The sequence below is a fragment of the Erythrolamprus reginae genome, chromosome 5 (genome assembly GCF_031021105.1).
Source record: "Erythrolamprus reginae isolate rEryReg1 chromosome 5, rEryReg1.hap1, whole genome shotgun sequence".
NCBI classification, from domain to species: Eukaryota; Metazoa; Chordata; class Lepidosauria; order Squamata; family Dipsadidae; genus Erythrolamprus; species Erythrolamprus reginae.
In genome coordinates this window covers 38,066,211-38,092,757 of record NC_091954.1, presented here as the reverse complement: position 1 = coordinate 38,092,757, position 26,547 = coordinate 38,066,211, and the positions used below count along the sequence as shown (strand labels likewise).

The 26,547-nt window shown below is 41.4% G+C and overlaps 1 protein-coding gene across 1 annotated transcript in view; it reads right to left on the bottom strand.

The window, feature by feature from the left end:
- DNTT (DNA nucleotidylexotransferase) overlaps positions 1-26,547 on the bottom strand; it is a 392,355-nt gene that overhangs the window by 251,452 nt on the left and 114,356 nt on the right. Inside the window, exon 2 of the mRNA XM_070752425.1 lies at positions 12,383-12,554. Within this exon, the coding sequence (XP_070608526.1) occupies positions 12,383-12,481 (99 nt within the window). The 5' untranslated portion in view covers positions 12,482-12,554. The remainder of the gene's footprint in view (positions 1-12,382; positions 12,555-26,547) is intronic.

The following is a 26,547-nucleotide window of genomic DNA, read 5'->3' as shown; positions in this document are numbered from 1 at the left end:
ATTGAGTTTACCATAAGTTTGAGTCTATTGTGTGCTTGTGCATTGTTGCAGTTGAAGCTGAAATATTCATTGAAAGGTAAGACATTGTAACGGATAATTTTATGTGCTATGCTTAGGTCGGATCGAAGACAATGAAGTTCTAGGTCTGTGATGGCAAACCTTTTTTTCCTGAAAAAAGCCTGAAAGAGCATGGATGTGCACTATCACACATGCCTGAGTGCCCACACCCATAATTCAATGCCTGGGGAGGGGGAAAATAACTTTCCCCACCCTCCGGAGACCCTCTGGAGGCCAGAAATGGCCTGTTTCCCAACTTCTGGTGGGCCCAATAGGCTCATATTTCATTCTCCCCAGGTTCCAAAGGCTTCCCTGGAGCTACGGGGGGTAAAACCGCCCTCCAACATCCCCCCAGAAGCTCTCTGGAAGCCAAACGCACCCTCCCAGAGCCTCCCAGAGCAGATATGGCTCCACATGCCACCTGTGGCACCCGTGCCATAGGTTCACCATCACTGTTCTAGGTTGTCTAGGCCCAAAATTTCAAGTCTGGTGACATAAAGTATTCCATTGTGAGCAGGGAAGTGGAGGACTCTTTTTGGCAATGCTGTTACACTGAGCTCTGGCACTTAGTTCATTTAAGATGAAACTTCAAGACTTGTCCTGAAAACTGCCAGAAATCAACACTGATTCTTTCAGGCATTCCTCTTTTCAGTACCACCTGTTTTCATTTTTTTTCTTGCTCCACAAAATCTAATAGAGTTCAAGTTTCTTCTGTGAAACAATGTCATCTAATGGGACCCAGAAGACAAGCTTTTTCTTTTGTGTTACTTGCCCTTTGTAACATCATTCCCTATTCTATCTCAAATAATTTGCTTTCCTGTTATGATCTCCATAAGGTGCTCTTTACTGCCTGCTTATTGTAACTAAGGTAGCCGCATCAACAATGTTGATTGGTGCAGTGAAATTTAATCAGTGATTATAACAGGGAGACACATCTATTGCAGCATGGAAGTAGATGTGTTTTCAAAAATTATGAAAGAGCAGAAAAAGTTAATTGATTGATGATTCTAGTGTGGCAGGGATTTTTAACATTCTGTATCTTAAATCCCAGCTGTCACACCATCAAAGAAACACCAAACCTCAATTATTTATAGGTTTGAGATGTATAAGATGTATGAGAAGCTTATTTCTATGTATACAGGCATTATAACTTTCACATTTACAATTGTGGTGTGCTGGAATAAGAAATCAGGTTCAATCAAGTTGTATGCTTACTTGTGTTATGTAAGCAGGGGTGAAATGCTCCCTGTTAGCTCGTGCCTGTAAGTCATTGGAGAGGCTCTGCCCATCCATCCAGACACTGCCATTTGGGTTATTTTACCTTCTGTGCATGTACAGGATACTTTGCACAAGCACAAAGGTTAAAAGAACACACAAGGCAGCATCTAGGTGGGTGGGTGGGTGGAGCCTTGCGCTGCCTTTGCAACCGGCTCTCCGATGACCGACAGGCACGAGCGAACCAGGAGCATTTCACTCCTGTATGTAAGTAACATCTTTAGATTTATAGATGTGCCTCTGTGCCTCTCCTGTAACATCCTTAAGGATGGAATTTTCATTATTGTGTTAATAAGTACAGGTACCATTTAGCATTAGCATTTAGAATTATATACCGCTTCACAGTGTTTTACCACCCTCTCTAAGCGGACGGTGTTGTGTGTGTTCCCTGTCAGCCTTTAGAATTGTCAGATTCAGAAGACGGAGATGACATAGAAGCTGTCAATTACCCTGATTTAACAGATGTGGGGTAAGCTAGCAAAGATAGTGAAATAGAACAGCCGCCGGACGAAAGTATGCAGACTCATGTTTCTTCTGATAGTTTGAGTTTAGAAGACAGTCCTTGGTTAAAACCAAAGTTCAGAAGGTTGTAGAAAAGAAAGGAAGAAATTGGGAAGAAGAAGTTTTAATATGATATTTCAGAATGTGTAAATTAATTAATTACATCACTTCCAGAATTTAACGGAAGAGATGACTCTTTCTTCAAAGTGGAATAAAACCAAGATGGTGATTTATGTCGTCTCTCCCAAATAAGTGAGTGTTCTATTGCATGATATACTGCTTTTTTACCAGCAGGAACCCGACTCAGAGATAAGAAGATGTTTTGAAGTAGACAGCTTGTTAATTAGAAGGATTTATAACTTAGTAATTTAGCCTGTAGAAGTTTAATGCATTTTTTCCATGCTGGAGCTGTAATAATGAGATCCGAAATGGAAGGAATAAAAGAAATGTTATTTTGAAAATTACCAGCCTGTTGGAATAGTCAGCCTTATTCCAGCCCAGATCCAGAACAGGCTTAATAACTGCAGTTATTGGCTTAATAAACAATCTGGGTCCTCATTTTACCAACCTTGGAAGGATGGAAGACTGAGTCAACCTTGAGCCTACTGAGATTCGAACTGCTGGCAGCTGGTGATCAGCAGAAGTAGCTTGCAGTACTGCACTCTAACCACTGCACCACCGAGGCTCTAAGTTAGTGGCTCCAATTAGTGACTAATTAGAGTTCAGGCAGCACTCAAGAATAAGTTCTGCCATACATCCTTATCTCTTCCTTCTATAAATTCAGGGTCAGCTGGTAAGAATAATTACAATCTTGGAGATGGAGATGGAGATAGAGATAGATGATAGATGATAGAGATAGAGGATAGCGATAGAGATAGAGGATAGAGGATAGAGATAGAGATAGATGATAGAAATGGAGTTGGAGATAGATGATAGAGATAGATAATAGACATGGAGATAGAGATGGATGATAGGTGATAGAGATAGATGATAGAGACGGAGATAGATGATAGAGATTTTATATATAAAAGTGGTTGCTTTGTAGTTGTAAGAATGTAATGTTTTCACACTAATGCACGGCTGGCGTTTTAGCGCCAGCCGAAATTACCAGCGGGGCAGGAGAGACGCTGCCGGCAGCTCCGTGAAGTCCGGACTTCCGCGTTCTTCGTAACCCAGAAGTTCGGCTTTTGGCAGCGCGCCAGGGCGGTGCGCTGCCTGTTGGGTAGGGGGAGGTCTCAGATCGCCCTATTTAAGGGCGATCTGGACAAGACCTCCCCCTTGCTTGGCTTTAAAGCGAACACCCGCCCACCCTCCGCTATCACCAGTGTGTCCTCCTGAGGTTGCCTCAGGGCCGAATAGGAATTTTTTGCGGCCTCCCCTTTAGAGGCGGCCATTTTTTCGCCTATTCCACACTGAGGGTACGGACTGGATTGGTTAGGGGGTGCGGCGCACTTAGTGGTATAGGCCTCCCTTTGGTCATTGGGGTTTGGCAGGTTAGGGGCGGAAATGGGCAATTAGAAGCAACTGCGCATGCTCCTTTCGGGCATTCTTTAAGGGTGATGGACCGCCTCTCTCCAGGAACTAGAGGTTTAAACAATGTCGGGGATTGGAGAGAGGATGTCCATGGGAATCACCGGATCCAATTCCCACGGGGATTGGAGGGTGGACTCCTCCCACACGATGAAGGGGCGTGGCCTGGACCCAGGTGAAGGTGGTACCTTCACCTGGGTCAGCAGGGAGTTTTTGCCCAAGGTTGCCAAGGAATGTTATGGCAGGAATTTCCGCCCCGTTAGTTTTGGCCTCTGCAGGTCCTTAGTTTGTTCTGAATTTAAATATTGAAATTGGCGTATGCAAATTTATTTAAATTTATTTAAATTTATTTAAATTTATTTAAATTCAATAAATGACCCATTTTTAATCCACAACATGTCTCAGCATCGTTACTCGGCTTCCGGGGGTAATGAATGATATATACTGTGATTGGGGAGGGGTTCCATTTACTTATCAGTTACAAAGCAAATCTTTATTCATTTGGAATCTTCTGCAGTCTGGGAAGATGGTTAAACCATCTTTCATTGATTATCTGTGTTAAATCTGTGTAGCTTTGGTGTTTTCCTCTTGGCATTTCTAGGTGTAAGAGACCAGGAAGTGACTTAACCTGCTACCCTTTGGGCAGAATAAAATGGCCATTTGCTTATTTTTTGATAGTGATTTTTACCTAGACGCTATTTCAGAGGCTTATTTTGTCTCCCACCTAGATTACTTTTTCAATCCTTTGATGGTAAAAGTATTATGGATTGAGAACCAAGATGTTTTTTTCAACCGGCTCTTCTGTGAAAGAGTGGAAACAGTGTTTGTAGAAATCACTTATAAATGTATGAAATTATTTGTTATAATTCTCATTTGGCTCTGATGTATTTTTCAGAGACATAATTGCGGCATCCACTTAGTTACTTTATAAGGTCTGTACTTTAGAATTCACCATTGAAGTATAATTCGCTGTTTAAATTATGATTTGTTGTAACTTATTGAATCCCATTTAGCTCACACACCAGGACAGATTCAGATGGACTTGTAATTTTTTTTTCTTTTCAAAAATACATTGCAAAACTTACAAGAAAATTGAGGTTTTTTAAAGAGAGAGATATAGATATAGATGAGATATAGAGATAGAGATGATAGAGATAGATGAGATAGACATAGAGATAGAGATAGATGATAGAGATGGAGATAGAAATGGAGATAGATGATAGAGAGGGAGAGGGAGATAGATGAGAGATGATAGAGATAGTGATAAATGATAGAGATGGAGATGGATGCTGTGTTTGCTTAGAAACAGCCGGCCGGTTAGAGCCGTGCGATTGGCGTCCCTATCCAAGGTTCTGATAGGGCGCGTTCCATAGTTACTTTGTAAGCGGGAAAGCTACTGTGTATATGATTGGTCCCTGCCTCAGCCAGGGCTTGCTATATAACTCTGTTTGTATTGTTGGATTTCTCTAAGCCTGTACCTGCCTGCCTGGCATGCATTCCGTATTAAAGTGATCTTTTAAACAGGGCCTCCTCTGTTTTAATGGAGATAGAGGTGGAGATAGATGAGAGAGAGAGAGATGAGAGAGAGAGAGAGAGAGAGATGAGAGAGATGGAGATAGAGAGAGATAGATGATAGAGATAATGATAGATGATAGAGATAGATGATAAAGATGATAGAGATAGATGATAAAGATGGAGATGGAGATAGATGATAGAGATAGATGATGGAGATGGAGATAGAGAGAGAGATAGAGAGAGATAGAGAGAGATAGAGATAGAGATAGAGATAGATAGAGATAGAGATAGAGATAGAGATAGAGATAGAGATAGAGATATCTAGGGCAGTAATTTGATTTAATTTAATTTAATTTAATTTAATTTAATTTAATTAACTTCTAAGTAGTGGTGGGCTATGAGCCGGAATGCTAAATTGAGCTCGCCGACCCAGCTCGTTAGTTCTTGCAAGACCAGCGCAATTTTGCTGCTGCACCTGTGAAGGTAGCAAAATTGTGCCCATGTTTCGGCGAGGTTTTACCTGCGGCTCCATGCACAATTTTGCTACCTCCACACCCTTTCCCTCCTCCCCATGTATGCGCACAAACCCCTACGCTGGCCCCCACGCATGCACATAGGCCTTTCTGAAGCTTGGTAGGCAGTGGTGGGTTCACACCATTATGGTTCAGAGTGCCGCATCGGTAGGAACCCACTGATATAATTTTCGGCTATTTTTTTTCTGGCGTCTCCATGTTGGAAGAAGCCCATTAGCCTTCCCTTGTCTTAATGTCTTCATCCGAAGCACTGCTGAGAAGCTCCTTCTCAGGAGACACCATTAAAAAAATCGCCAAAAATTGCATCAGCAGGTTCCTATCAGTGCAGCACTCTGGACCACACCAGTATGAACCCACCACTGCTAGTAAGTGAAAAAAAAATGCTCAAATGGGTAAACCGGAATTACGTTTTTCTGAACTTCTGGATTGTCCATTGGGGGATTTTTTTGCCTCCAGTGCTTCAGGTAAACTTCACTAAAGCGTCCGAAGGATGAAATTGCCTTTCCCAAGGCCGGAAATCAGGGCTGGAGCTGAAACATAGAAAAATCTTGCGTGCCCTCCCATATGACTCTGCATGCCATCTCTGGCACATGTGCCATAGGTTCACCATCACAGATATAGGGGGTGACAGTAAAAAAAAACTTCCCTGTGAACCTACTCTTCCTTTTTGACTTAAATATGTCAGTAAAGAACTAACCCATCTAGAACTGATGTGTTTTTCAAACTGGACTGTTCTATATAATTTTGAGCTTGTGAAACACATTTTTTAAAGAAAGGAAACGGCGTCCTTTTGCTAAACTCTGTGTTTTTCCCACTGGGATACCACTTATCCTCCACTCAGTCTTTTCTTAGATTTCCAGAGCACAGTTTAAATGTCCCGTGTTACTATGTCCGCTTAATATGTAGGCAGTCTTGTTGGTTGGGGGAGGAGTGGGATGAATGCATTTACCCAATTTGGGGTACCTTATGCAACACACAGTACAGAAATCACATAACATCAGTCAGAGGCTGTATTGCCATTAGACTACAAAAGGGGTCATCTCCTTGGGGGAAAATTCCCAACTTTTCATGCAAAAGCCCTTTGTTATTCCAAAATATTTCCAAATAGGGTCAAGATCTTGAAGCGTTAACACCAGTCTGTAGATAATCTTGAATTATACAGTTTGCTTTGGTGTAACGGCTTCTTAAATACCTTCTTAAATAGTCAATCAGAAATGTTGATATTTTTTTCCTTTGAAAAGACTAAGGTTTTGCAATAAAGAGGATGCACATTTTTTATTTTTTTGCTTGGAAGCATTGAAACAGAGATTGGAGAAAACCTCATTGCCAGAGGTGCTGCAATTGTTATGAGAGGGATGATAATAATTGCAACAACAATCAGCAATTCCTTTATGAATCAATAGATCACATCAGTTATAGCATGTCAATAGAGCTCATCAATTAAAGCATGTCAATAATGCTATACATCTATTTCGTTTAAAGGCAATACACAATTTTTAAGTTAATTACAATGAATTCTTCAGAAAGTCTTTTAAAACTGGATGAATTCGACGTTGAAGTTAATAAATCTGCTGGGAGCATTTGATAGCATTAAATTTATTTTAAATCTATTTTAGCAAGTCAGTGAGAATTGACTGGAAAGATAATCCATTAATGTGTTATATATGACACAAGATCAATTGTAACTTTTGTAGATTGGGCTGGGGTAATTGAGCAAATTTGTACATACTACCATCTTGGTGAAAATGGTTTTCTAGAAATTGGAAACATTTCCATTTCTAGAAATTGCAAGCATTCAACCTAAGGGGTATACATTGATGAAACATAAGAAATTAATTCAATTTTCCAATTCATGGAAAATTGAAATACATACACTATTGTATTTCTTTAAAGACCTTATATTGTAAAGAGAAGGAGACGGGAAAACTCAAAGTGTTAGCTGCAGGTAACTTCACTCTTCAAATGCATATTTTAATGATATCAGACAAGTGTATAACCTTTGGATGGCCAAGGGCTCTACTTGATACAAGCAGTAGCTAGGGACGCACACTTCAAAGGTGAGGACAGAGAAAGGAGGCGTGAGGTGCTCTCACATTCAAATTTCTAACTTAGAGGCAGTTTGAGAGAAGATTTGGGAATTATTCTCTAAACTCCCAGAGATGTACATAGCTCTGGAGATTCTGAGTGAGCCTTTATGATGAGCGAATTGTTGCCATAGAGTTAATCCTTCTTTGGTCAGCAATTAACTCTGATTAAGTGGATCAACAAACAAATAACCAGGAGAACCTAAGCTGAAAATAAGTTCAAAAAATCAGGTTTTCAGATGGGGGGGAGAGCACATGAAGGGAGAGCTATTGGACTAAAATAGAATTGGAGTAGCCATTAAGATTTGGTGCCCATGGGCAAAAATGAAGACAAGAGTTAGAATCCAGATGTTGGATCATAACAATACTGTACCTCTAATTTAGATTTATGGGTGCAGTGGTGCATGTACAATAATTGAGGAAAAACTGTGGGCCGAAACTGCTAATTAATAGTAGTAGTACTAAAATAGAAACATAGAAACATAGAAACATAGAATACTGACGGCAGAAAAAGACCTCATGGTCCATCTAGTCTGCCCTAATACTATTTCCTGTATTTTATCTTACAATGGATATATGTTTATCCCAGGCATGTTTAAATTCGGTTACTGTGGATTTACCAACCACGTCTGCTGGAAGTTTGTTCCAAGGATCTACTACTCTTTCAGTAAAATAATATTTTCTCATGTTGCCTTTGATCTTTCCCCCAACTAACTTCAGATTGTGTCCCCTTGTTCTTGTGTTCACTTTCCTATTAAAAACACTTCCCTCCTGAACCCTATTTAACCCTTTAACTAAAATACTAGTGCTAGCACTATTGATTGGACATGTTAATACATGCCACGTGAGTTAATTATGGTGGATATTTTACTCTTGATTTGTGTACTTTCAAACCCACAGTTCATTTGTTGCTTCTTGTATTGCAAAATTCATTTTGAAGTTGGCCTCTGCCTCCATGCAGGAAGTTTATCTAGTCACTAATTTATGCCTACGTCTTAAGAAGTATAACTTTGCAGGCAAGTATACTTTGTAGGTTTATGAATTTTTTTAACCCTTTAAAAAATCTTTTTCTTACACAAATCCAATGACAATAATGGCTAAAAAAAATATAATTCCTGCAACATACTAAACAATAGCTCCACCTGGTGGTGCATTTTGGATTCTTGCTGTACGATTGAATACAGTGGATCCATTTTTCAGACTTTTTAAAAATTCAGTCATTAGTTCATAAATTGCCTTTGTGCACCGGGAGTGTAAAGGTACTGTGCTGAATTGTGCAACACAATAGCCTGAAGAAAATTCAGGTAGTTCTATATTTGCATCAGGCTATACAGACCAACATCTCTATAAATGTTACCTCCTGCAAAATCCAGATGACAAGATCAGAAGACAGCTGGAAGGGGCATTGGAGGTCTTCTAGTCCAACCCCCTGATCAGGCAGGAGACCCTATGCCATTCAGACAGGTGGCAGTCCAGTCTTTTCTGTTGATTGATTGACTGTGTGCCTGTTTTTTATATATACTGTTTTTATGAGATTATTAATTTAAATTGTAACTGGATGGGTGGGCATTGGATTTGGTATTGTGTACTGTACTGTTTTTTTATTATTGTTGTGAGCCGCCCCGAGTTTGCAGAGAGGGGCGGCATATAAATCCAATAAACCTAAACCATAAACCTAAAACCCTCCAATGATGAAGCACCTACAACTTCTGAAGGCAAGCTGTTCACTGGTTAATTGTTTTCACTGTTAGGAAGTTTCTCCTTAATCCCAGGTTGTTTCTTTCCTTGATTAGTTTCCATCCATTGTTTCTTGTCTTGACTTCTAGTGCTTTGGAAAATAAGTTGACTGAATTTTGTTGCAGCCCCTCAAATCTCGGGGCAGCTCACAACATATAATAAAACAATGCATAACATCCTAAATCCAATTAATTAAAAATGAAATCTAAAACATCTAAAAATCCCAAAACCATAAAAAACAATCATTCCCATCCAATCAACTTTCATTCACACATTCACCGGCCAGGGGGCAAGGATCTAATGGCCCCAAGCCTGGCAGCATAAATGAGTTTTAAGACTCTTACGGAAGGCAAGGAGGGTGGGGGCAGTATGAATCTCTAGAGGGAGCTGACTCCAGAGGGCCGGGGCCCCCACAGAGAAGGTTCTTCCCCTAGGACCTGACAATCGACATTGTCTAGTTGACAATGGAGAAGACCAACTCTGTGGGACCTGACCAGTTGCTGGGATTCGTGCAACCCAAGATGGTCCCTTATGTATTGGAACATTGCTAGCATGTCACCCCTAGTCCTTCTTTTCTTCATATGTTTTTGTCTCCAGGCCTTTAAACATCTTAGTTGTTTATTTATTTATTAGATTTGTATGCCGCCCCTCTCCGTAGACTCGGGGCGGCTCACAACAATAATAAAACAATGTATGACAAATCTAATATTTAATGTAACTAAAAACCCCTTATTAAAAAGCAAAACATACACACAAACATACCATGCATAAATTGTATAGGCCTGGGGGAGGGGGATATCTCAATTCCCCCATGCCTGACGACAGAGGTGGGTTTTAAGGAGCTTACAAAAGACAAGGAGGGTGGGGGCAATTCTGATCTCTGGGGGGACCTGGTTCCAGAGGGTCAGGGCCGCCACAGAGAAGGCTCTTCCCCTGGGTCCTGCCAAACGTCATTGTTTGGTCGACAGGACCCGGAGAAAGCCAACTCTGTGAGACCTAACTGGTCGCTGGGATTCGTGTGGCAGATTCAAGTGCAAATAAGATTCATGCAAATAAGACTCGGATTCGAGTGCAAATAAGATTTGTGTTCTTATTTGTACTCTTCCCAACCTCACATCTTTTTTGGAATGTGATGACCTAAACTGGATGCAGTATTCCAGGTGTAGTCTTATTAAGACTTTATAAAGTGGTACTGATATTTCATGTGGTTTTGATTCTATGCTTCTGTTTATACATTTATTTATTTTTATTTATTTGTTTGTTTTATCAAGTACATATTAGTGGTATGCAAAGATAGAATAATATTTATATACATGATACTAGTAAAAGAGAAACATTAGGACAGGGGACGGAAGGCACGCTGGTGCACTTACGCACGCCCCTTACTGACCTCTTAAGAATAAGGAGAGGTTATATACAGCCAAGGATTGTATTAGGGGTTTTTTTTTTGGCTGCTCTTGCACACTGCTGGCTAGCTCATGTTTAAGTGATCATCCACTAAGACTCCAAGGTCCCTCTCACAGTTACTGTTTTTGAGTCAGGTTTTGTCTAATCTGTACTTGTGCCATTGGTTTTTCCTGCCTAGATATAAAACTTTGGTTTTTCTCCACATTAAATTTCATGTTGTTGGATAGGGCCCCTCGTTCAAGGCTATCAAGATCTTTTTGCATCCTGATCTTTTCTTCTAGGGCATTAGCTATTCCTGGCAGCTTAGTATCATCTGCAAATTTCATCAGTTCCCCTTCTATTCCTTCACCTTTAATGTGAAGATATTGAACAGTATTGGGATGAAGAAAGAAACTTGTGATATCCCACTGCTTACTTCCCTCCATGTAGCTTCCCTCCATTAAAAACTATTTTATTGGTGGCACAGTGGTTAGAGTGCAGTACTGTAAGCTGCTTCTGCTGACTGCTGGCTGCAGTTCACCAGTTCAAAACTCACCAGGCTCAAGATTGACTCAGCCTTCCATTCTTCTGAGGTGGGTTGGAGGCAATATGCTGACTCTGTAAACCACTTAGAGAAGGCTGTAAAGCACTATGAAGCAGTATATAAGTCTAAGTGCTATTGCTATTTGTTGAATATAGTTTTTCAGTCAGTTACAAATCCATATTGTCTATCCCACATTTTTCTACTTTACTAAGAAGTAAGTTGTGGTCTACTTTGTCAAATGCCTTACTGAATTCTGAGTGTACTTAAAGTAGACTTAAAATGTCCACAGCATTTTCGTGGTCAAAGAATGAAATAATATTGTTTTGGCATGATCTGTTTTTAAACAAACCCATGCTGGCTTCTACTTATAACTTTGTTTCCCGATGAAAAAAAAATACATCTGGATTTTTTTAGCACAGCTCTGGCAATCCTAGCTAATGATAACAGAAACATTATTTGTGAGATTTATTTATCTATCTAATTTACACAGCCACCCACTTTGCAGGCAAGTGACTCTTGGCAGCATACAATAAAAATAAAATATTATTTCGTTCTTCTCTGGAGACACTTAACACATTAGAAAAACTGTTGCAAGTAATATCTCTATCTCTTAGTCATCCGATCCTATGTACAAAGAAAATTGAACTAAAGAAAAGTATTCAATAAAGAGTCTTTGTATATATAATGCTGCCTCTAATCCATCCAAGGTCCACTTAGCCCATCTTCTCTTTGTCCCAGTGACCAATCAGGAGCCTAAGAGAAGTTAACAGGCATGAAGAATATAGTCACCTTCCATTGTTTTTGTACTGCTGATATTGTTCATCCTGTTTGACCATGTAGAAAATCTCTTTAATATACTGCAGGTTATGACAGTTGGGCAGCAGGAATAAATTAAAGTAGCAAGAAGGGATACAATCACACAAGAAACAAGTTGTCTTGTGTGATTATTAACTTTATGTAATAATAAGTAGTAATTGTTATTATTTTCTATTTCTTGGAAATATTTTCTCCCAAAGAAAGACATTCTAAAGCCATATTTTGACAAAATTTACTATACATTTCCAATGGCAAGCAAATTATTGAGATTTTAATTCATTTAGAGTCAATGCAATCAGTTTAGATGTCAGCTTAACCATCTATCAGTCATAAGCAGTCATTCAATTTCCTGCTCTTGATGCTCTTCCCACCCTATTGTTTCCACATTGTTCCACTTTACTTACAGCAAGCTGATATTTCTCAGAATCCACTGGTCTTCCCATCTCCATGCAGGCTGTCAACCAGCTAATATCAAGAATCATGAATCTTGAGTTGTCCTGCATCTTGTATTTATGCAGCCATCCGAGGATTTCAGTGCAGGAATTATTCTCAGCCACAATGTGGGTGACACATTCACTAGAAAAACAAGCATAAAGGTGGAACCTCCTCTTGAGCAAGCAATAGCAATAGCACTTAGACTTATATGCCCCTTCACAGTGTTTTGCAGCCCTCTCTAAATGGTTTAGCATCAGCATGTTGCCCCTAATAACTGGTTCCTCTTTTTACTGACCTCAGAAGGATGGAAGACCAAATTAACCTTGAACTGATCAGGATCAAACTGCTGGTAGTCGGCAGAATTAGCCTGCAATATTGCATTCTAACCACTGCACCACTGCGGCTCTTAGCAAGATTTTATTAGAGCAAACAAGAGAACTGCCAGAGAGGGAGGGCGGGAGTTGCAATTTGATGCTTTAAGACAGTGATGGCGAACCTATGACATGGGTGCCACAGGTGGCATGCGGAGCCATATCAGCTGGCACACGAGCCATTGCCCTAGCTCAGCTCCAACATGCATGTGTATGCCAGCCAGCTGATTTTTGGCCCACACAGAGGCTCTGGGAGGGCATTTTTTGCTTCCAGAGAGCCTCCAGGGGGAAAAGGGAGAGTGTTTTTACCCTCCCCCAGCTCCAGGGAAGCCTTTGAAGCGTGGAGACAGCAAAAACCAAGCATACTGGCTCAGCAGAAGTTGGGAAAGAGGCTGTTTCCTGTCTCCAGGGGACTTCTGGGGGCCGGGAGAAGCTGTTTTTACCCTCGCCAGGAATTGAATTATGGGTGTGATGCATGATAGTGCACTCTGACACTCTTTCATCACCCAAGGAAAAAATGGTTCGCCATCACTGCTATAAGAACTCCAAATAAGTTATCATATTGCAATAATTCTTTAAAACTCAGATTTAGTATCAATTAAAAGCCTCATAAATTAAAAGTCTGTAGAAATTCTCAGTCATCCAGGTCACCTTTCTCCCAAAGGTGTTTTTTCAGGAAGCAACTGGATTTTCCTGTTTTTTTTCTTTGAAGACATTTTGCTTCTCATCCAAGGAGCTTCTTCAGTTCTGAAGCTTCCATTCCCACTATCCTGTCAGAGCTGAAGAAGCTTCTAGGATGAGAAGCAAAGTATCTTCAAAGGAAAAATCAAAAAAGCTCAGTTGCCTCCTGAAAAACCACCTTTGGGACAGCCTCATGAGTTGCCTTTTTCTCAGCTATTCCATGCCTGCACTATGAAAAAGTGGCATGCTTACATCCTATAATAGTGAAGAATCTTAATATTACCCAGCTGAATAAATTGTGTGCCCTGTCAGTGTCTGGAATATAGCCCAAAAAAATCTCTTGGGCCAAATATTTTAAGCATTTCATTACTAATATTTTCCACTAAACTTCAATCCTCAAAAGTAAACCCTTTGTACATAAAAATTTGTTAAGCACACATAAAATAATCCCTTTGAACTATGTGCTGTATAAAGCAAGCAAGCGAGCAAACACATCTTTAAATGTAAGCATAACAGTCTGTGCTACACTGATATTTTAGTGGTGGCTTTAATGAAACTTTAATGATTGGGTGACTAGGTAACTAATTATAACTGTTCTTAAATCACTACTCCAACATACATCCTTATGGCAGAGCCTGGTTTGGCATATTTTGCAAAGCATTAGAAATGGGCATGCCATAACGTGTGTTCTCTTGGAGGGTTAGCACAATTGTTTCAAAGGGTATGTATGCGTGTCCATAATCCCTTCACTTCACTGGGGGTTCTGGCAGAAGTGTTGTTGGTACATGAACACATCCATGTTGTTGGTACATGATAAAATTGAACGGGTCCAAAGACGGGCTACAAAAATGGTGGGAGGTCTTAAGCACAAAACTTATCAGGAAAGACTTAATGAACTCAATCTGTATAGTTTGGAGCAGTGTTTCCCAACCTTGGCAACTTGAAGATATCTGGCCTTCAACTCCCAGAATTCCTCAGCCAGCGAATGCTGGCTGGGGAATTCTGGGAGTTGAAGGCCAGATATCTTCAAGTTGCCAAGGTTGGGAAACACTGGTCTGGAGGACAGAAGGGAAAGCAGGGACATGATCGAAACATTTAAATATGTTAAAGGGATAAATAAGGTTCAGGAGGGAAGTGTTTTTAATAGGAAAGTGGACACACGAACAAGGGGGCACAATCTGAGGTTAGTTGGGGGAAAGATCAGAAGCAGTGTGAGAAAATAGTATTTTACTGAAAGAGTAGTAGATGCTTGGAACAAACTTCCAGCAGACGTGGTTGGTAAATCCACAGTAACTAAATATAAACATGCCTGGGATAAACATATATCCATCCTAAGATAAAATACAGGAAATAGTATAAGGGCAGACTAGATGGACCATGAGGTCTTTTTCTGCCATCAATCTTCTTTGTTTCTATGAACACAAGTGAAGGCAGATTCAAAACAGCCCTGCCACCTCTCCTAGAAGACGCCACTCCAAATACCAGAAATATGTAGCCTTCCCTGCTATTAACCCACAGAATGTAAGTTGGTGGAATGACCCCACAGCTCCCTTTCAGTGGCAGTGACATAAACAGTGACCTGCCACCACTGTTAATTAGATTCCCAGGCTTAGTAAACACTGCAAGATACTATAGGGAAAAACAAAAATGTGAATATTCAAAAGAACGAAAAGAAAACAGAAAAATCATGGAGAGAATAAAGGCTTTTAAAACCTCTTCAGCGATAGGGAATGAATGAATAAATATTTTCAAGTTTTCTTTCCTTGACTTTCACTCTTCATTGTTTATGTCCTGCCTGTAGTATTTTTATAAATAATCCAAACTGGCAAACATTACTAATACTTCGTCGTCATCCTCCTTCATTTTCTCCACAACAACCACCCTGAGAATTGAGCTCCAAGGGTAGGCAAAGTTGGTTCAACTCTCAGAATGCCTGAGCTAGCACGATTGCTTCAGGAATTTTGGGAGTTGAAGTCCACAAGTCATAGAAGAATCTATCCCTGAGCTAGGCTATAGGAACAGGACTGGCTCAAAGCCACCCAGGTGCCTTTTATTCCTCACAATCTCGCGGTTTCTAACCTGGCGTCTTAATCACTGTACTGTTTCTGTGGCACAATTGTTGCCACTGGTCTTCACAAGGCATGTTGTGTTTCAGTGGTGGATTTGGTTTAAAGTGACTAAAAAACAAAATAACTCCCCCCCCCTTTAAATAATATGGTAATTTAGTGGCAGCTTGGAAATCAATTCTTATTAAAACATCATAGTGACATTCAATTTTATGGATATTTATTTATTTATTTATTTATTTATTTATTCATTCGTTCGTTCATGCGTTCATTCATTCATTCATTCATTCATTGTTTGATTTATATACTGCCCAACTCCCTAAGGACTCTGGGCGGCTTACAGCAATAAGAACAATATCTAAAAAACAGTTTAAAGGATAGTTTAAAACCCATTAAAAACTATACATATCTCTTATGGCCAGATCTGATTAAATACCTCATTTAATCAACAGCCCCAAGCCTGCAGACAAAGCCAGGTCTTTACGGCTTTCTGGAAGGCCAGTAGTGTGGGAGCAGTATGGACCTCCAGGGATAGTTGGTTCCAGAGAGCTGGAGCTGCCACAGAGAAGGCCCTCCCCCATGGCCCCACCAGCCAACACTGACAGGACCTGGAGAAAGCCAATTCTGTGGGCCCTTTATCAGCCACTGGGAGCTAGATGGCAGAAGGCAGTCCCAAAGTTAGTCTGGCCCTAAGCCATGTAGGGCTTTATAGGTAATAACCAACACTTTGAATTGCACCTGGAGTCTGATGGGGAGCCAGTGCACCTCGTGGAGAGTTGAATCTGCAGATTATTATTATTATTATTATTATTATTATTATTATTATTATTAATTAGATTTGTATGCTGCCCCTCTCCACAGACTCGGGGTGGCTCACAACAGTAATAACAACAGTATACAATATAACAAATCTAATATTAAAAGAAAGTATCTAAAAACCTGTCATTTAAAAATCATACAACACAAGCACACCGAACATAAACGATATAAGCCTGGGGGAGATGTCTCAATTCCCCCATGCCTGGCGACAGAGGTGGGTCTTGAGCAACTTACAAAAGGCGAGGAGGGTGGGGGCAGTTCTGATCTCTGGGGGGAGTTGATTCCAGAGGGCCAGGGCCGCCACAGAGAAGGCTCTTCCCCTGTGGCCTGCCAGACAACATTGTTTAGTCGACGGGACCCGGAGAAGGCCAACTCTGTGGGACCTTATCAGCCACTGGGATTCATGCAGCAGACTAGCCCCTATCTATCCATAAATCACGTCCATATATTCTATCACAAAAAAGCAAGCACCCATATTTTTCCAATCAGCCACCTAGGACCAATCCTAGCAAAGTATGAAAATCACCCTACTTTGCAATCATCCTGGACCACCTTAATTAGCCTGTTGTAGAGCAATACATTGCTATCCCAAAGGGGCTTTTTTCAAGAGGCAACTGGGCTTTCTGGTTTTTCTTTGAATCTTCTTCAGCTCCGAATGGATGGTCTGATTAAAGTGGAAGGAGTTATATACTCCTTGCAGACAAATCCATCCAGTCAGAGCAGAAGAAGCTTCTTGGATGAGAAGTGAGACATGTCGTGAAAGGAAAAACCTAAAGTCCAGTTGCCTCTTCAAAAAAGCTCCTTTGAGACCATCATGACCAGGATGACTGACAATCTCCATAGATATCCCATTGCTAATACAGAAAAGTGTCTCAACTGTCTTGTTTCTTGGTTTGTTAGATTTAAGAGAACCTGTAAGGCAATGCCGAAAAGATGTGGGTGTGAGCTACTGTGCATGCGTGAGTGTCCACACCCATAATTCAATGCCTCGGGAGGGTGAAAAAAGCTTCTCTCGCCCCCCAGAGGCCCTCTGTAGGCTGGAAACAGCCTGTTTCCCAACTTCTCATGCACCCAATAGGCTCATGTTTTGCCTTCCCCAGGCTCCAAAGGCTTCCCCCTGGAGGATCTCTGGAAGCCAAAAACACCCTCCCAGAGCCTCTGTGTGAGCCAAAAATCAGCTGGTTGGCACACACTTGCACATTGGAACTGAGCTAGGGCAACAGCTTGCGTGCCAGAAGATATGGCTCTGCATGCCATCACTGCTATAAGGAATAGGAAGACCATAGTCTTCTTGACCTCAATCCCTGCCATCAAAATATCATAGGACAAACTTGAATCTCCCAGTCCAACTACAGATTATCTTCAGGACCGTCTTCTGCCTCATGTATCCTAGTGGCCAGTTAGGTCTCATAGATTCAGTCTTCTCCGGGTCCTGTCAGCCAGACAATGTCGGCTGGTAGGGCCTAGGGGAAGAGCCTTTTTTTTGGTAGCCCCGGCCCTCTGGAACGAACTCTCTCCAGAGATATGTACTGCCCCCTCCCTGCTGGACTTTCATAAAGCTCTTAGGACCTACCTTTGCTGGTAGGCATGGGGCCGTGAGTGATGAGATTGTCTCCGGCCGATACTATGCATGATTGGATTGGATGAATGCATATGACCTTATATGGGGTTTTTAATACTTTTTAGTAATTTGTATAATTCTTTTATAGTAATTTAGATTTCTTTACATATTGTTGCATTTATAATGTTGTGCACCGCCCTGAATCGCCTTGAGAAGGGCGGCATAGAAACCAAATAAATAAATAAATAAATAAATGGATGGATGAATGAATGAATAACAAATAAACAAATAAACAAATAAATCTTCGGAGAGGGGCGACATACAAATCTAATAAATTATTATTATTATTATTATTATTATTATTATTATTATTAAAATAAATAAATAAATGCCAATTATGTTTCAAGAACATAGTTAGAAATACAGTGAATTCATTCTGATCTCTAGTGTTTCACAAATACTAAGACTAAAAAGGCCTAATCTGTAGAACGTTAATGGTAGTAGTGTTGTAATGGGAAAAAAATATTATGCTTGTTCATTATGAAAACAATTATACAGCACAATCACATTTGGCTCAGCTATCTTGAAAACTCCTTTTTATTCCAAACACGGGGGAGCTCATTTCTCTATTGCAAAGCCAACAAGCAGTGCCCATATCATTACATGGAACAAATAGCCAGGAATCAGTGATTTGGCCCCATTGTTACTTTAATTTTATTATTTCAAAGCAGTTAGGGGTTGCTGTTAGTCGGATTTATTTTCTGCTGCAGGGTTGGTAGCATCTGGACAGAGCGGTGAAATAGGGCAGGAGAAAATAATTAAACCTCCTCCTCCTTAAGCTCTAGTACAGTGTTTCCCAACCTTTTTTGAGCCGCGGCACATTATTCATATTTTCAAAATCTTGGGGAACACTGAAAGGGGGGGCGGGGGGGCGGGCTAAAGAAAAGTTTGGACAAAAAACCCCTCTCTCTTCTTCCCTTTCGCTCTATTTCTCCCTCTTTCTCTCTTTTCCTTCCTTCCCTTCTTTCTCTCTCTCCATCCCTCTTTCTTTCTTTCTTCCTCTCTATTTTGCTCTTTCTCTCTCCCTCCTTCCCTTCCTCTATGTCTTTCTCTCTCCTTTGCTCTCTCTCTCTCTGTCTCTCTTGCTATCTCTTTGTTGCTTTTTTCTCTCTCTTGCTCTCTCTCTCTCTTTCACTGTCTTGCTATATGTCTCTTTCTTTCTCTTTGCCTCTCTTGCTATCTCTCTTTCTTTCTCTTTCTCTCTTTCTCTCTTTCTCTCTCTCTGTCTCTCTTGCTATGTCTCTCTTTCTTTCTCTTTCTCTCTCTCTCTGTGCCTCTCTTGCTAAGTCTCTCTTTTTCTCTTGCTATGTCTCTCTTTCTTTTTCTCTCTCTCTGCCTCTCTTGCTATGTCTCTCTTTCTCTCTCTCTTTCTCTGCCTCTCTTTCTTGCTCTGTCTCTCTTTCTCTGCCTCTCTTGCTATGTCTCTCTTTCTCTCTCTCTCTGCCTCTCTTGCTATGTCTCTCTTTCTTTCTCTCTCTCTTTCTCTCTCTCTCTTTCTCTGCCTCTCTTTCTTGCTCTGTCTCTCTTTCTCTGCCTCTCTTGCTATGTCTCTCTTTCTTTTTCTCTCTCTCTGCCTCTCTTGCTATGTCTCTCTTTCTCTCTCTCTTTCTCTATCTCTCTTTCTTGCTCTGTCTCTCTTTCTCTGCCTCTCTTGCTATGTCTCTCTTTCTCTCTCTCTCTGCCTCTCTTATATGTCTCTCTTTCTTTCTCTCTCTCTCTCTCAGCTGACTGCAAGCGGGAGCCCTGACGGTGGCAGCTGGACGTGCTGCTGGACACCGTATATGCCAGGCCCGCAGCGCCAGCATGTACGACGTCTAGCAGCACGTCCAACTGCCACCGTCAGGGCTCCCGCTTGCAGTCAGCTGAGAGAGAGAGCGCTCCCTCTCGCCGCCGCCATCTCCCTGCGACTGCCTGCGGCCGCTGCGGCCGCCCCCCCCCCCCGCTCCCATCGGACACTTGCCGTCGACACCAGAGGAGCTCCAGCTGGGCGGGACAAGGGCTGTCCCCAAACAAGGAAGGCGGGGAAAAGGCGCGAAGAATGGAGCTCTCCTTCTCCCTGCCTTCCTTCTTTGGGGCCCAGCAGGAGAGCGCCGAAAACCGCGGCATCGAGCAGGAGCCGGGGGACAGCTGCGAGCGGGAGCCCCAGGACGGAAGTACCGGCAGCACCCCGCCCAGCTGAAGCTTGGCGGCACACCTGGCCATGTCTCGCGGCACACCAGTGTGCCGCGGCACACCGGTTGGGAAACGCTGCTCTAGTACACTCACCCAATCTTCCCTGGATGGTAGGAAAAATTTAAGACTAAATCAAAAAAGTTGGAAAATATGGAAATAGAAAAAAACACATTGATTGGGAACCGTGGCAATAGCAATGCCAGGTGAAAGTTTCAGGCAAGGAAAACTCTTAGCCTCTGTTGTAATGTTATCCATCAAGTAGCTAGAGAATGTAGCATAGAGTCTTAGGTGTTCTGGACACCCAGTTGTTGAATCTCTATAATAACCTTCAAACCAAGAAGGTCGACACTCTGTTTGTAAATAAACAATAATTCCAAACCATCTGGCCCAGAAGGCCAATGATGAACGGTCCAGAGCAATGAAACAACATTGAAATAAATCACAAACTTCTAGCTTCTTCGTCACTAATTCAGTTTTTGGTCTTTAGGCTGAGCAACTTAATTGTCAGAATGCCTGAATGGTTTCCTTACCCTGTTTGTTTTGTTCCTCCATTTCATCAATTGTATTTACAGGACCACCTCTGACCTCATACCTCATTGCAGCCAATAAGGGCCCACAGAGTCGGCCTTCTCCAGGTCCCGTCCACCAAGCAATGTCGGTTGGTGGGGCGTCAGGGAAGGGCCTTCTCTGTGGCGGCTCTGACCCTATGGAATCAGCTGCCCACAGATATCTCCTCCCTACTGGTCTTCCAGAAAGCCATTAAGACTTGGCTTTTCCAGCAGGCCTGGGATTAGATTGACCGTATTGTATGTCTTGTCCTTTTTAGGATATTATTGTTTTATTACATTACTGATTTTATTGTATATTCAGATTGTATTTTACTATTGTTTTATTTATGTCACTTGTTAGCCGCTCTGAGTCAGTCTTGGAATGAGCAGCATATAAATACAATAAATAAATAAATATTGGTTTAGTTTAATTAACATATTGGTTACTTATTTGCAGTGAAGGGCTACCAAAGTTTTTACTACCACACTCTGGGCGTGGCTTATGCAGGACGCCCTGCATTTTCTTTCAGCATCTTTCAGTCCAAATTGGGTGCTGTGAGGTGGAACTCCATTTTCGGCTACCCCACTGCTTTTTGCCAGTCAGCCAGAGTTTGAAGAAACTCTGCAGGTCCTCTAATCCAACCGCCTGCTCAAGCAGGAAACCCTCTCTCATTTCAGACAAATGTTTGTCCAATCTCTTCTTAGAAACTTTATTGTTGCAGCACCTATATCTTCTGGAGGCAAGTTTTCATGTATTACTACTTAACTTTAGCTTATTATACTGCATTTTAACTCATTTTATTTAAATTCTCTTTATTTTATCTAATTTTATTGTATTTTAACCAGTTTATGCTACTGTATAGTGTTTGATAAGCTGCAGTTTTATGATAACTGGTGTGGTCACTATTTTTACTTTGATATGGTTAATTGACTAATCAAATAAAATTGAATTGATTGGAGGCAAGTTGTTTCACTGATTAATTGTTGTAAATCTCAGGGAATTTCTCCTTAGTTCTAGGTTGGGTCTCTCCTTGATTAGTTTCCATCCATTGCTTCTTGTCCAGGCCAGGAAAGCAACACCACAGGAAAACTAAAGCAATATTTATCGTAATTGGCTATAAGCACACAATCTTGCAATTTTATTGTGCTGTACCTCCCTCCCCCCCCCCCCGAACTTTACACTTCAGTGAATTAGGGCGGTTTCTGTCTGAGCTGCTTCCAAATGTTATTTCAACATTCAGCCCCTTTTGCCTGGGTATCGATTCCTGCATATTTCCATCAAGCCTTTTTTCTTTCTTTCTACAGGTTCCCACAGGCAATAAAGCAGCAAATTGTTGAACATCAGAAATGTGATTATCTGTTGATTTGGGGCAGGAAATGAAATAAGAGACATCCAGTCTTTGGATAGATTTAATGCATTTTAAATGTAGCTTCACAGCTTGCTATGATAACAGAAAACATAACAGAAGCAGTGACATCACAATTCTTTTCCACACTTGCATCCCAATAATCAGAAGCATGAGCATGAAGTGTGGCATTTGATTAGAACATTCGATATTTCATCATTTCCCTCTCTTGGACCTGTCGAGACTGTCCAGATATATATGCAGAGCTACGCGGGAGGATTAGATAAGACACCATAATATAATGTGGCAATTAAGGAACCAAATAAATAACGAAGATGTGTTTGTAGAAAACAGTAGTTTTACTCTTCAGTGCAAAATATCTTCTGCTTTAGTCTTCTAGTCTTCACCTGCTTACTGGATCCGTGTCCCTCCTGGCTGGTTTCGGCCAGCACGGAGGTGACACGGAGCTGGGTCTAGGAGATTGTCAACGCTTCTTTGGGGAGGGGATCCTTCTCGGCTCACTACAAGGAGGCACTTGTATGCCCCCTCCTCAAGAAGCCTTCCCTGGACCCAGCCATTCTTAACAACTATTGTACAGTCTCCAACCTTCCTTTATGGGGAAGGTTGTTGAGAAGGTGGTGGCGCTCCAGCAGTCCTTGGAAGAACCCGATTATCTAGGCCCTCAACAGTCAGGTTTCAGGCCCGGCTGCAGCATGGAAACTGCTTTGGTCGCATTGATGGATGATCTCTGGTGGGCCCGGGACAGGGGTTTATCCTCTGTCCTGGTGGTTCTTGACCTCTCAGCGGCTTTCGATACCATGATATGCTTCAGCGCTGGCTGTAGGGGTTGGCAGTGGGAGGCACTGTTCTTCAGTGGTTCTCCTCCTACCTCTCCGGTCGGACACAGTCGGTGTTAGTGGGGGGTCAGAAGTCGACCTCTAGGCTTCTCCCTTGTGGGGTGCCTCAGGGTCAGTCCTCTCCCCCCTGCTATTTAATATCTACATGAAACTGCTGGGTGAGATCATCCAAGGGCATGGGGTGAGGTATCATCAATACGCTGATGATACCCAGCTGTACATCTCCACCCCATGTCCAGTCAATGAAGCAGTGGACGTGATGTGCCAGTGGCTGGAGGCTTTTAGAGTCTGGATGGGTGTCAACAGACTCAAACTCAACCCTGATAAGACGAAGTGGCTGTAGGTTTTGCCTCCCAAGGACAATTCCATCTGTCCGTCCATTACCCAAACTCAATCCATACAAGACGGAGTGGCTGTGGGTGTTGCCTCCCAAGGACAATTCCATCTGTCCATCCATTACCCTGGGGGGGGAACTACTGACCCCCCTCAGAGAGGGTGCGCAACTTGGGCGTCCTCCTCGACCCACAGCTGACATTGGAACATCATCTTTCGGCTGTGGCGAGGAGGGCGTTTGCCCAGGTTCGCCTGGTGCACCAGTTGCGGCCCTATTTGGACAGGGAGTCATTACTCACAGTCACTCATGCCCTTATCACCTCGAGGTTCGATTACTGCAACGCTCTCTACATGGGGCTACCTTTGAAAAGTGTTCGGAAACTTCAGATCGTGCAGAACGCAGCCGCGAGAGCCATCGTGGGGCTTCCCAGATTCGCCCACGTTTCTACAACACTCCGTGGCCTGCATTGGCTGCCGATCAGTTTCCGGTCACAATTCAAAGTGTTGGTCATGACCTTTAAAGCCCTACATGGCATTGGACCAGAATACCTCCGGAACCGCCTACTACTGCACGAATCCCAGCGGCCAATAAGGTCCCACAGAGTCGGCCTTCTCCGGGTCCCGTCGACTAAACAATGTCGTCTGGCGGGCCCCAGGGGAAGAGCCTTCTCTGTGGCGGCCCCGGCCCTCTGGAATCAACTCCTCCCGGAGATTAGAACTGCTCCCACCCTCCTTGTCTTCCGTAAACTACTTAAGACCCATCTATACCGCCAGGCATGGGGGATTTGAGACACCTTTCCCCCAGGCTTATTATAATTTATGTTTGGTATGTATGTGTTGTTTGGTTTTTTAAATTTATAGGGTTTTTAGTTTTTTCTTAATATTAGATTTGTGCCTGTACAATATTGTTTTATCGCTTGTTGTGAGCCGCCCCGAGTCTTCGGAGAGGGGCGGCATACAAATCTAATAAATTATTATTATTATTATTATTATTATTATTATTATTATTATTATTATTATTATTGATCCACAGCTCATATTAGAGAACCATCTTTCAGCTGTGGCGAGGGGGACGTTTGCCCAGGTTCACCTAGTGCACCAGTTGTGGCCCTACCTGGAGCGAGAGTCACTGCTCACAGTCACTCATGCCCTCATCACCTCGAGGTTCGACTCCTGTAATGCTCTCTAAATGCGGCTACCTTTGAAGAGTGTTCAGAAACTTCAGATCGTGCAGAATGCAGCTGCGAAAGCAATCATGGGCTTCCCTAGGTATGCCAATGTTACACCAACACTCCACAGTCTGCACTGGTTGCTGGTCACAATTCAAAGTGTTAGTTATGACCTATAAAGCCCTTCATGGCATCAGACCAGAATATCTCCAATGAATCGCACGAATCCCAGCGACTGGTTAGGTCCCACAGAGTATGGCGGGACCCAGGGGAAGAGCCTTCTCTGTGGTGGCCCCAATCCTCTGGAACCAACTCCCCCTGGAAATTAGGTTTGCCCCCACCCTCCTTGCCTTCCGCAAACTCTTTAAAACCCACCTCTATCATCAGGCATGGGGAAATTGATTCCCCTGGACCGCTTTGTTTTATGTATGGCTTGTATGAGATGTATGATTGCTTTTTATATTAAGTGTTTTAAACTGCTTTTACTATTGGATTTGTACTGTTTTATTGTTGTGAACTGCTCCAAGTCTCTGGAGAGGGGGGCGGCATACAAATCTAATAAATAATAATAATAATAATAATAATAATAATAATAATAATAATAATAATATACAGGAACTTTACTTTAGCTATATTTAACTTAGTAGTAGATACTAGTAGATACTAAACCAATCTAGATTACAAGTAGATACTAAACCGATCCAGGTTCCTAGTAGATACTAAACCAATCCAGGTTTCTTCGTGTCACTGCTACTTCTCTACTCAATATTTAACTCATGCTCAAACTGCTCCAGCCAGCCAACTAACAACCACCAACATCAACACCAAACAACAGAACAAGATAATCATGGTGAAGTTGATTTGCATCTTATAATGCTCTGGCCCAATCACATTACAGTTAATACCCTATGACTCAGCATTAGCATGCTTACATTCTACCTTTTACCTTATATGGTAATACAATGAAATATCACCCAGGATTACTAATCCTGAGAGAGAGCCATAAATTTAAATTACAAAAATTTAAAAACCAGGATTGACACACATTTTTCTCGAAACCACATCTCTCAAGAGGCTTTTCAAGAGGCAACTGGACTTTCTGATTTTTCTTTGAAGACGTTTTGCTGCTCAACCAAGAAGCTTCTTCAGCTCTGACTGGATGGTGCAAAAGACATTAATAAATCCTTCCATTCCCCAAGTAAATGTTTTCTTTGAAGCTAAACATTTTCATTTTAAAAAAAATATTTAAAATGAAACAGACGTATAAAAACACACAAACATAAAGGAAGAATTACATCCCGATTTTCATCAGAAACCTCATATGGAATTGTTTATGTTTTTACATCAAATTGAAAATATTTTTGTCTATGTTCATTGTAAATACTGTACATTTTATAAAAGAAAAAAGAAATTTAGAAAAGGAGAACTTGAAAGAGAATTTTAAAAAGAAAAAAGACTTTCAAAAAGTGAGAAAATCTAGTTTCCAATTTTGAGGGAAAAGATAAACATATTAATTATTTAATCTTTTAAACCTTGCATCCTATTTCACTTATTTAATTGTTTCTTTGTTTGAACCAATTATAGAATTTATCCTAAACTCTATAATAATCCGTTTCTTCTTTCCCATCTAATTTTTTGATTAGTATATCCATTTCGGCGCATTCAAAAAAGAGAGGTAATAACCATTTCTTCTTTTGGAATGTTAAAATATGAGTAACCAAGTATTTATCTTCTTTTTTACATTTTTTTGTTAAAGATCCCTAATTAAAAAAAATCTGGTTCTAAAAGTTTTCAAAGAAAAACCAAACTTCTTGCTCTTGAGAAAAACCATTATTTGGAACATCTCTCGAAATTAACCTGCCCTTTTGCATGATATCATAACATTACCCATACCTGTCAGTCCTGATCACTGAAAATAATCTCTCAGTCAAAAAGAAGGATGATTCAGTGATCAGCTCCTTTTCCATTTTTAAATGGAGTGTCTGGCTAAAGTTTTATAGCTCTCGTGTTGTTTTCTTTGTGTCTTGAGAACCCTGTACTTTATGCAACTCGCTAGACTTGAATATCTTTAGGGTATGTCAGCAGGAACTTTGAAAGCTAATCCAGAATTCTGCTTTCATATCAGTCCCACCAGCTGTTAACAAAAAATGA